At 41.0% G+C, this 12768-nt stretch overlaps 1 protein-coding gene across 11 annotated transcripts in view; it reads right to left on the reverse strand.

Annotated features, from left to right (window-relative positions):
• Positions 1–12768, reverse strand: part of LOC144682835 (mitogen-activated protein kinase kinase kinase kinase 4) — a 337463-nt gene that overhangs the window by 39499 nt on the left and 285196 nt on the right. For all 11 annotated transcript variants that reach the window (XM_078545618.1, XM_078545613.1, XM_078545610.1 and 8 more), the window contains 3 exons: positions 10314–10431; positions 1591–1761; positions 1068–1211 (listed from right to left, as the gene is read on the reverse strand). In XM_078545618.1, the coding sequence (XP_078401744.1) occupies positions 1068–1211; positions 1591–1761; positions 10314–10431 (433 nt within the window). The remainder of the gene's footprint in view (positions 1–1067; positions 1212–1590; positions 1762–10313; positions 10432–12768) is intronic.

The following is a 12768-nucleotide window of genomic DNA, read 5'->3' on the forward strand; positions in this document are numbered from 1 at the left end:
TCTGCTCAGCGTGGCTGAAGAGCTAAAGTTGTGATTGTAAGTTGGTGCTGGAATGTTTACTCGGGAATCCAGGGGAACAGAGTTGCAGATGACAAGAAACCCTAGGTGGTGTGTCTCTGCCATCGTTGAGGCCGTCTGAGTTGGAGTGACCTTTGGAGATAATTCCAAGGTGAAGACTTGAATCCCTCATGAGAAAGACAGATTTTTAACAATATTAGTTAACTCAATGTTTAGTGACATCTGGGTGGAATCTGTCTTGGTCGTATCTGCCATTTATTGTACAGCATTGAGTGTTCAACCATAGTTTGCCTGTTAATTCACATGTACCTCATATTGACCCTGAATGTTAAAGGAGAAGACAGATATTGTAAATTGTTTTATCTTTCTGACCTTGTAAAGTTTATTTCTGTTTGTCCAAAACCCATGGAATCTTGTGGCTTTATTCTCTTAACAAGTGTCTTGAATCTCAAACTTTGTCTACTTTAAATAAAACATTATTGGTCCCTAACTGGATTTTACCAAAAACTTGGGGGCCTGGTCCAGAATCATAACAATAGTTTCAGAATAAGGGGTCTCCTATTTAAGATGGAAGTCGAGGAGGAATTTCTTTTCTCAGAGGGTTGTGAACCTTTTGAATTCTCTACCCCGGGCAGTGGAGGCTCAAGTCATTAAATTTATTTAAGGCTGAGATATACAGAGTTTTGAATTATAGGGAAGTCGAGGGTTTTGGAGAACAGGCAGAAAAGTGGTGTTGAGGCCAAGATCAGATCAGCCGTGATCTTACTGAATATTGGAGCAGGCTATAGGGGCTGCATGGCCTACCCCTGCTCCTATTTCTTATGTTGAAAGCTTGTGGCATAGATAATGCATGTTAATTTGGCATAACACTGAATTTGAATTGAAATGCACAACCTGATTTCAAATGGGCAACTTCCCATTTTAGTTGAATGCAAATCACCTGACAAAAGCATTAAGCTATACCTAAATATACATTTAGTAAAGACTGTCACAAAACAGAAAGTACCACAACAAGAATTTGATATTTCTAGATGCCAAAGAACACTCACCTGATATTGTTACCAACACATTCAAACCCTCAAGCACATCCATCTGCTGAAAACGCCTACGATTGATCAGAGGATACACCTTCCCTTGACCACTCCTGTCCAGCAGCATCAGCCCACTTTCTGTACCCACTAATAAATTCACACCTGAAGAAAATAACAGCAAAAAATAAACACCCTGTTCGTTTAACAGTTCAGAACATTTACAATACAATTGTAGCATCGGTGGAGTACAGTTCTTTTTTGTGATAACAACTGAAGTTTGTGTATTTTGTTTTATTTCAGAGTAAGGTCAGGCTCCAAGTCCCTATTTGTTCCACAATCTCTTTGCGTTGGTCCAAAATTAAATTGTCCTACAGTAACACAACATTTGTAGATGTACATGCAGTCTAAATCAGTACTCAACTAAAATAAAATGACTAGCTTGATGGGCAATGTCATCTTCATTATTCACACACAATTTTACATTAATTTATATTCTCACAAAGTACAAGAACTATTGGACTGATCAATGAAAGTAACTTGCCCCATAAGGCAGCACAAAGAATCTCAGAGTTGAATCTCTTCTTGTACTTGCGGATTTCTGGTGTGTCACTCTGTGGCCTTATATTGGTTGGATTTACATTGACAACAGATCCTTTTCTACTTGGATCTTGCTTCACCGATTCTGGTCTAATCTGGTCACTAGAAAAAACAACTGCAAAAGACAAACATCAGAGTTCCAAATCAGTTTAACATGGTGTCCATTCACATCTCCCCCAAAAATCTTAAATAATGCTGACAAACCCAAAACAAATATAACACTATTTTTGTTGTGTTGATAATTTTCTCATATATTCTTAATACTGCCAGACCACTAGCTCAAGCAGCTGAATATTCAAATTACCACAGGAAGTTTTTGTCACAAAACTGTCTGCCTTCCAAATTTTCTTGCATTGGTTTACTGCAGAAGTTCTCAGCCGAGTTGCCATATTGCATGTTGCAAAGAAGTGTAGAATTTCAGTTTAACGAGAATGGTAGAAAGTGCCAGTGGCGGCACCTCCCCCACAAAGATTACACCGTCTATCAATGATTTGTGCAGCAGCTTTTGGCGCATCAGTGGAAAATGTTAAACCAACTTTAATTCTCTAGAATAAAAGTTGAAAAGCCATACAGTAAGTTTTCTTTTCCTTAGCTAGCTCGAGGGACAAGATGAAACACTGCACTTCTACAGGCACATATATGGTTATTGTATGCTTGGTCTTTGAATCAGCTTGATAGTTAAGGGAAATTTATTTTTGAAATATCATACAATGGGCTGGACATCAATTGACATCAGATTGCATGTTCTTTGAGTTGCCGGTTCACCGCCATAACGACAGTGAAGAAATTAACTGCCACTAATGTATTGCTCTTTACATATCTCAGTGGCCATTGTGACCAACTGCAGCTGGAGCTAACCTGCCTGTTTGAAAGCCCTTTTGTCTGGTTAAATAGGGTAGCATATGGGTTACAAACCAGAGCCATCAGCACAACCAGCAAACTTTCAGTGGTGATGGCACAAGAGCAAGAACCTTGAGGGACAACGGCTGCTTGGAGGTGGAGGATTCTTCAGGAAGAGGACTTGTGTTTCCTTTAAACATACAAAGATGACAACAGGAAACCAGTTCGTATACTTTTCCCTAGTTGCATTGCTCATTGAAATTACGAGCAATTGAAGGGAAAAGCGTAAGACCACAAAGTGTGGTGAAATGAGCAATTACCTACCCTTGGGCAGATTACCACCAGAGATGCAGGCCACTGTTGTGAGAGGATTTCAAATCTTTGATGTTACAGGGATAAGATGAGCTTCTAACTGATTCAGACACTGCATTGTAAGTTGATCAACTGGTCAGTCACTGACATTACTTCATTAGCTATTGAGCCTGCCTATCCTAGGCTCTGATACTAACCCCATATCACCAGTACTAAAGAACGTAAACCAAAACAAAGTGATATCCCAAATCTACTGATATCCTCAGGTGGACAACAGCTACTACTGATAGTGCCACAACTCCATGTTACTGTCTCTCTCCACAGATGCTGCCAGCCCTGCTGAGTTTTTCCAGAATTTTCTGTTTTTATTTCAGATTTCCAGCATCCACAGTATTTTGCTTTCATCCATGTTACTGTCATTGGGACCACCCAAACCATGGTGGTATCATTTTCAGGGTACCAAACCAAGGTTCAAAATTTAGAAATACAGAAAGCATCTATAATAATACTGTTTTTGCCCATCCGGACTGGTCTGATTAGTTGATTTAAGGGACACATCTGTGGGTGAGCAGTGCCTTGTATGTGCAGAGTCACATGGGACATGCAGAGATTTGGAGTATGTGAAGCACATGTATGCCAACACAGTTGGTAGTGGTGGCAGCCGAATGGGCAACAGTGGTGGAGAACAAAAACAGTTGTAAGGTAAGAGGAACCCAACAACAATGCTACCCTGGATAAAGGGATTCTTTTCCCCCGTGAGGCTTAGGATGAGTGGGATGGCAAGACCATGATGGGGATGCATGGGAGGATGTAAGTAATGGGATGGGGATGTCATGAGAGTGACAGCATGGGAGAGATGGAATGGCATTGGACAGGGGTGGTATGGGACAGAGATGATGACATGGGGGGGATGAATGAAATGGTGAAATTGGTTAAGTGTGGCAAAATGACAGATAATATTTGATAAAGCTTACTGTTCAAAAGCTATTCTTTGTGCTAAAAATTAGGATTCATTAGATTTGAATGAAAATGTTTTAGAAAAGCCGTCAGGTGAAGAAAGTAAATCAGGGTTAATTAAGAGGAAAAACGGAGTACCTTAAACAATCATGACAACTAGAAAGAAAGTGCTTGGAAAACTAATGGGACTAAAGGCTGACAAGTCCCCTCGACCTGATGGCCTGTATCCTAGGATCTGAAAAGCAGCAGCTGCTGAGATAGTGGATGGATTAGTGGTAATCTTCCAAAATTTCCTGGATTGAAAAATCGCAAATGTAACCCCTCTATTCAAGGAGACAGAAAACAGGAAATTATAGACCAGTTAACCTAACCTCTGTCATTGGAAAAATGCTAGAATCCATAATCAAGGAAGAAGCAGCAGGACATTTGGAAAATCATAATACAATCAGGCAGAGCCAGCATGGTTTGGTGAAAGGGAAATTGTGTTTGACAAATTTATCAGAGTTCTCGGAGGATATAACAAGCAGGGTAATTACAGGGGAATCAGTAGATGAAATGCATTTGGATTTCCAAAAGGCATTCGATAAAGTGCCACGTAAATGGTTTCTGCACCAGGTGGTATTAGCCATGGTATATTAGCATGGACAGAGGATTGGCTAACTAACAGGAAACAGAGAATAGGGATAAATGGATCACTTTCACTTTGGTAAACTGTAACTAGTGGAGTGTCACAGGGATCAGTGCTGGACCTCAACTATTTATGATCTATATTAATGACTCAGGTGAAGGGACTAAGTGTCTTGTAACCAAATTTTCTGATGATACAAAGATAGGTAGGATAGCAAGTTATGAGGAGAATACAAAAATTCTGCAAAGGGATGCAGATAGGTTAAGTGAGTGTGCAAAAATTTGGCAACTTGAGCATAATGTGGGGAAATGGGGGATTGTCCACTTTGGCTGGACGAACAGAGAAGCAGAACATTGTTTAACTAAAGAAAGACTGCAGAATTCTGTGGTACAGAGGGACCTGGGTGTCCTGGTACATGAATCACAAAAAGTTAGCATGCACGTACAGCAAGTAATTAGGAGGGTTAATTGAATGTTGGCCTTTATTGCAAGGGGCATGGAGTATAAAAGTTGGCAAGTCTTGCCAGAACTGCACAGGGCATTGGTGAGACTGCACCTAGAGTACTCTGTACAGTTTTGGTCTCCTTATTTCATTGGAAGCAGCTCAGAGAAAGTTCACTAGGGTGTTCCTGGCATGAAGGTGTTGTCTTATGTGTAAAGGTTGAACAGGATGGACCTACACTTACTGGAGTCTAGAAGAATAAGAAGTGATCTTATTGAAACATACAGATTCTATGAGGGCTTGACAGCATAGATGCTGAGAGAATGTTTCCCCTTGTGAGGGAATCTAGAACTGGGGAGCACAGTTTAAAAATAAGGAGTCTCCTTTAATGGAAGGAATTCTTCTCTCAGAGGGTTGTTAATCTTTGGAGTTCTCTTCCATGGAGAATGGTGGAGGCTGTGAATATATTCAAGGTTGAGTTAGACAGATTTTTGATTTACAAGGGAGTCAATGGTTATGGGAAGGGCAGGCAGGAAAATCAGTTCAGCCACAATGTTATTTAATGGCAGGGTAGGCTCAATGATGGGCTGAGTGATCAACACTTGCTACTATTTATGATCTTATTCTGCAGACGAAGATGATAAATAGTCTATACTCTCCAGAGTTTCAACACAGTAACTCCAATAGGCATGCCATGGCACCAACTTAGGCTCAAGGAAGCAGCAGACGTAAAGTTGCTATGGAACTTGAATCTTAAACAGGGACTTTGTCATAGAACAAGATTGGTATTTAGGAACAAAAACAGAAAACGCAGGAAAAACAACATCCGGAGAAACAGAGTTGACGTTTCAAGTCCGTATGGCCCTTCTTCAGAGCTGAAGAGAAGTAGGAATGTGATGAAATTTATACTTAAGGGGGTTGGAGCAGGTGAAGCTGGATAGAAGGCCAGCAATAGATGGGGGTAAAGGGGAGATTGACAAAGATGTCATGAACAAAAGGGCAAAGGGAGTGTTAATGGTAGTGGTAAGGGCTAAAAAACAAAGTGCTGATAGTGGCATAAAGGTAAGAAAGCAGAATGTGATGATAGCAAAACAAGGGCCAGCATTCTGTGAAAGAGCAACATGAACAAATAACAGATGGCCCTTGTGGGGGTGGGGTTTGGGGGACAGGGCAGTGGTGGGGAAAAAAGGATAGAAAATGGGATAAAAAGGGGGATAAAAGGGGATAAAACAATGAATAAATGAATAAAAATGAAAATAAGTGGATAAAAAATAAAAATGAATTTTGAAAAAAGGGATTTAAGAAGGGGTGAAGATAGAGGAGAGAGTTCATGGTTTGAAGTTGTTGAACTCAATGTTAAGCCCAGAAAGCTGTACAGTGCCTAATCGGAAGATGAGGTGCTGTTCCTCCAGTTTACGTTGAGCTTCACTGGAACATTGCAGCAGGCCAAGGACGGACATGTGGGCATGAGAGCAGGATGGTGTGTTGAAATGGCAGGCAACAGGAAGGTCTGGGTCATGCTTGCAAACAGACCGAAGGTGTTCCGCAAGGCAGTCACACAGTCTCCATTTGGTCTCCCAAATGAACAGGAGACCGCATTGGGAGCGATGAATACAGTAGACCAAATTGAAGAAGGTGCAAGTGAAGCTCTGCTTCACCTGAAAGGAGTGTTTGGATCCTTGGACAGTGAGGAGGGAGAAGGTAAAGGGGCAAATGTTGCACCTCCTGTGATTGCATGGGAAGGTGCCATTGGAAGGGGATGAGGTGTTGGGGGTGATGGAGGAGTCAACCAGCGTGTCCCAGTGGGAACGGTCCCTACGGAATGCTGATGGGGGTTGAGGGGAAGATGTGTTTGGTGGTGGCATCATGCTGGAGTTGGCGGAAATGGCAGAGGATGATCCTTTGAATGCGGAGGCTTGTGGGGTGAAAAGTGAGGACAAGGAGGACCCTATTATGATTCTGGGAGGGAGGGCAGAAGCACGGGATATGGGTCAGACATGGTTGAGGGCCCTGTAAACCACAGTGGGTGGGAAACCTCGGTTAAGGAAGGAGGAAGACATGTCAGAAGCGCCATTTTGGAAAGTGGCATCAACGGAACAAGGCGCTGGAGGCGAAGGAACTGAGAGAATGGGATGGAATCCTTACAGGAAGCAGGATGTGAAGAGCTGCAGTCGAGGTAGCTGTGGGAGTCGGTGGGCTTGTAATGTATATTGGTGGATAGTCTATCACCAGAAACGGAGACAGACAGGACAAGGAAGGGAAGGGAATTGTCGGAGATGGACCATGTGAAGGTGATAGAGGGGTGGAAATTGGAAGCAAAATTAATAAGTTTTTCCAAATCCAGACGAGAGCATGAAGTGACACCGAAACAGTTATCGATGTACTGAAAAACGAGTTGTGGGAGGGGGCCTGAGTAGGACTGGAACAAGGTATGTTCCACATACCCCATAAAGAGACAGGCATAACTGGGGCCCATAGCCACACCTTTTATTTGGAGGAAGTGAGACAAGTTTAAGGAGAAATTCTTCAGTGAGAGAAGTCAGAGGGTGGGGTGGGGCGGGGAGTCAGAGGGCTGGTTGGTGGAGTGGGGGGGGGGGGGGGGGAATGATTGGGGGGGGTCAGTTCTGTAGTTACCCTGGTGTAAGATTAGGTTTTAATCTGCCTGACATTTCCTGGGTAACTATCCAGGCAAGTAATTCGGAACCATCCAAAGTGTCCGAAAAGGTCTCCAACAGTGAGTTAGAGTTGGAGCGCCCCGAAGAGTAGGGGAATTGCCCATTGAAAGTTCAAACTTCACCGGCAATTCCCACAGAGTCATTGCAATGGCACTTCCGAGGGGTCCTGTAGCATGTTTTGGGGCATACATCCGGTCTCTGACAACCTAGAGTCTGGATGATCTGGGCCAATATAAATTATTCAGGTATATATATTAACAATCTTATGATCACAGGAAATCTTAATTGCTCAAAATTAGACTGGAATAGGTAATAAAGCTGTTGAGGGAGCCATTACCAGAGATTAATCAGTCACTCACTGACATTTCAAATTAGCTTTGATTTTACCTTCCTTAATGCACAAGTCATGCATGTCCTCTGGTTCTACTGTAGTGAACAAGACGATATGACCTTTTTTGTAGCCTACATTATCTAGCTCCTTTAGAATCCTAAAAATAGCAAACATATCAGATAGGTGAATAAAGGAGGCCTGATGGCTTACATCTGAGTATCCTGAGTAAAACTAGCGAAGGAATTAGAGGTTTCGACTACGATTTTCTAAAATTCTGTGGAAAGGAAAATTGTGCTAGAACATTGCGGAGTGGCAAGCATCACCACCCTTGTCATAAAGTCAGAAAAGCAAGGCAATTATAGACTGAATAGGCATAGTTCAGTTGATAAATTAGTAGAATTTATAATACAATATGAAATTATTCAGCACTTGGGAGAAATGAGAGTTCATCAATTCAGGTTTGAATTCTAACAGGTAAGTCACAGTCGATCAGCCTAGCATAACTATTTGAATTAATGATACAAAGGAAATGCAGTTATATGAATTTTCAAAAATCATTTGATAAATTTCCATTTAAGAGCCTAAGCCATAGATAATGGCAATGGAATCAAGGAGAACATGGCCATGTGGCTAAAGATGGTTGAAGGCTGGATGTTGGAAAACAATTGAAAGATACTTTCTTGGAGTGAAAATGTGTTGTGAGTAGTGATCCAAAGTTTTCTGTGTTAACTACTTTAGCTTGTTTATATATTAATGACCTGGATTTAGAATGGAAGGACGAATTTTGACCTGATAAGTTGGGAGTATATATTCATAAATCCTTGAGGTTGTAGGATACGCTGATAAGGCATTTAAGAAAATGCAGAGAATACTTGGCTTTGTAGGTAAGGGCACTGAATACAAAAGCAAATAAGTGCTAAAACTTTAGAAATCGTTGTTGTAGTCTCAGCTAGAATAGTGTACACAATTCTGGGTACAACACTTTCGGAAGGATGGCAAGGCTTGGAAATAAACAGATGAGGCCTACGAAGATGATACCAGGGGTGCCAGACTTCAGTTACATGGAGACTTTGGAGACGCTGGGATTGTTCTCAAAAGCAGAAGGTTCAAGAGTAAGTGGAAAAACTGCTTCTTTTGGCAAGTGGGTGGATAACAAAAGATAACAGGTTCAAAAATGACTGGCAAAAGAACTAGAGGAGAAATAAGGAGAATGTTTTCTTCCCCAACACAGGCAGTGATTAAGATCTGTAATGGAAGGGTTGTGGAAGCAGAATCCTTAGGAACTTTCCAAAGGCAGTTTAACAGGACAAATTTGCAATTTTGATGGAGAGAAAGCTGGGATGCGGAAATAAATTGGATAGTTCTTTCAAAGAGCTGGCTCAGGTACAACAGGCTGGATGGTCCCTTCTGTGCTTTAAGAATGCATTCAAAGATGGAGCATCCTTAACCCTCTGGGGTAGAGAGCTCCCAAGATTCATAACCATTTTAGTGAAATAATTTCTCCTCACGTCAGTCCTAAATGATTGATCCCTTATCCTGAGACTGTGTCCCGGTGTTTCAGACTCCCCAACCAATGGAAACAATCTCAGCGTCCACCCTGTGAAGCCCCTTTCAAATCTTGTATGTTTCAACGAGATCATCTCTCATTCTTCTAAACTCAGAATATAGGCCCAATTTACTCAGCTTCTCATCATAGAGCAATCCCCTTAACCCAGGGACCAATTTAGTGATCCTTTGCCATACCGCCTCCGCATGACTCCAGATGTAGCCTCACTAAAACCCCTACCCAACTGTAGCAGAGATGGTTATTTTTGTACTTCAATCTCTTTGCAATAAAGGCCAACATGCCATTTGCTTTCCTAATTGCTTGCTGTATCTTCATGCTAATTTTGTGTTCCTTGTACAAGCACACCCAAGTCTCTTTGAATATTCATTTTCAAATTTCTCACCTTTTAAAAAAAAATTCTGCTTTTTTTTAATGATCCAATGACACCCAATTGCAGGTATGGTAGGTTATGATAAAGACTGTGGAAGACTGCAGGAGGATGCAGGTAAACTACCAGTTAAGTTGTAGATGTTCAATGTAAAAAAAAAAGCTAAGTAGTGCACTTCAGATGCAGGAATAGGGATGGAAATTCACCTAAATGATAAGCAGACACACTGGTATTGAAAGGTGGCTGAATACAGCACAGGAGACATCCAATAAGTCTTATTGTGCCTCTACTCTTTTTCACTACAACAGTCTAGTAGAAGTAATCTCACTGCCCTCTCTACTCCCCACAATCCTTATTCGTGTGTCCAAGACTCCTTAAAATACCTTTCATTTGTCCCAACCTGCTGGAGAACAATGTATGTATCTACGGTCTTTAGAATGAGTATTGCAGCAAAATTGCACAATTTAATTTCTTTTAAATGTGAATGACAGTCAAAGGATTATAACAAATTCTTGTATTATGACAAATGTACTGCATTTTATCACTTACCCATAGAAGATATAGTGGTCCCACTAGATGGGGATATTTGCAATAATCTGGGATCTATAAATGGTGTGAATGATGAAGAAGATTTATGTTTCTGGAGTGTGTTTCCTGCTGACTGGGTCTGGAATAGGAACATTCAATTATAATTAATTCAAAATAGAAAATGCAAAATACAGAATGCATCCAAGAAAGCTTCCTAGTTAATTATATTCGCATATCTTTTTTACATATAAATGCTTGCCAAAATATGTATTTACTTTTAAATGGAAACTAACTTTGCATTAAGTGATCACAATTACATAACTTACAAATTTTTTTTTTTCTCTAGTGTTGAGTTTATTTGACATGTATCAAACTTTACCACACCTAAACCAGGCCTGGACTTCTAAACTGTGTCGAAGAATGTAATAATCCATGAGGATACATAGTGAATTCTACACAAATTAACATATTATAACCTCAAAATATATTAACTTCAAATTTAAATTCTATATTGCATACAAATAAAAATGCTGCAGGCAAGATTAATAAACCCCGACCAACATATTTAATACAAAACAAATGTTCCAATGGCTCCACAGTCAATAGCTTAGTGTAAATTAGATTTGATAGATTAGATTAAATGGTGGTTGTTATCCACAAATGTAACATTTTGTTGTCCAGCTGTTTTGTGTCATCTTTGGTTCCTGAATATTTTAACAATGCACAACTTCAACAAGGTGTACAGTAATTTAGATATAAAAATAGAAAATGCTGGAAATAGTCAGCAGGTCTGGCCACATATGTAGAGAGAGAAACAGAGTTAACATTTTAAGTGTGACCTTTCATCAGAACTGAGAAAAGTTGGAAATGTAATAGGTCATGAGCAAGGGAAAGGGAGAGGATGAGAAGAATAAAAAAGGGAAAGGTGGGAGGAAAACAAGGGAGATTAAATGACAAAAGGGTGCATGATGTAAAAGGGAGTGATAATAGGACAAGTAAAGAGACAAAAGATGTGTCGAGAGGTAACGTAAATAGCAGGATCATGAATAGTGGCCTCGGAAAGTAAAATAAATGTAAATAAGAAATAAGACAAAGAACAAACCAATGAAGAAAAAATAAACAAAATGGGAGCAGAAGTTACCATCTAAAATTGTAGGAATCAATACCACCAAACACATCTTCCCTTCACCTCCCCTGTCAGTACTCTATAGGGACCATTCCTGATCCACTTCTCTATCACCCCCAACACCTTACCCCTATCCGTTGCACCTTTCCATGCAATCGCAGGAGGTGCAACACCTGCCCCTTTATCTCCTCTCTCCTCACCATCCAAAACCCCCAAACACTCCTTCCAGGTGAAGCAGTGATTCACATGCACTCCTTTCAATTGAGTCTACTGCATTCACTGTTCACAATATGGTCTCCTCTATATTGGAGAGACAGGCTGGGAGACCACTTTGTGGAACACCTTTGCTCAGTCCGCAAGCATGACCCCGATCTTCCTGACGCTTGACATTTCAATTCACCATCGTGCTCTCATGCCCACATTTCTGTCTTTGGCCTGTTACAATGTTCCGGTGAAGCCCAACATGAACATCAAGTTCAACAACTTCAGACCATGAACTATGTCGTCCATTTTGACTTTTTTGCCCAACCCCCTCCCCACATAGGGCCAGTCTGTAACTTATGTTTTGCTTTCAGTAAGCGCTGACCCTTGTTCTGTTAATAATACATTGTTATCCGACCTTTATGCCACTATTAGCGCCTGCCTTAGTCTTTAACACTATCTTTACCATTCTGTGTCTTGTATCCGTGACATCTTTGTCAAATCTCTCCTGAACTTCCACCTATCCATGACCTTCTATTTTGTTCCACCCCCCTCTCCTCAACAGTATAAAATCCATCACATTTCTACCTCTCTTCAATTCTGAGCAAGAGTCATACGGACTCGAAACGTTAACTCTGTTTCTTTCTCCACAGATGCTGCCAGGCCAGCTGAGTTTTTCCAACATTGTCTGTTTTTATTTCAGATTTCCAGCATCCGGCATATCAATGTTGAGTCCAGAAGGTCATAATAAGGTACCCAGTCAAAAGATGAAATGCTCTTCCTCGAACTTGAATTGAACTTCATTAGAACACTGCAGCAGGTCATATACAAAGGTGGAGAATTAAAATGACAGGTGACTGGAAGCTCAGGGTCACACATGCAGACTGAACAGAGGTGTTTGAAAAGCAGTCACCCAGTTTGCGTTTGGTCTCCCAATAGAGAGATCACATTATAAGCAGTGACTACAATGTACTAAATTGAAAGGAGGACAAGGAAATCGCTGTTTCACCTAGGAGGAGCAGCTTGCCCCTTGAACGGGGAAAAGGAAAGAGAGAGGAGATAAAAGGGCAGGTATTGCATCTTCTAGATAGGTGCCAGAGGAATGGGAGGTGGTGTTGGGATTGATTGAGGAGTAAACCAGGAAAACGC

Source organism: Cetorhinus maximus, chromosome 7 (assembly GCF_964194155.1).
Source record: "Cetorhinus maximus chromosome 7, sCetMax3.hap1.1, whole genome shotgun sequence".
Classification (NCBI taxonomy): Eukaryota; Metazoa; Chordata; class Chondrichthyes; order Lamniformes; family Cetorhinidae; genus Cetorhinus; species Cetorhinus maximus.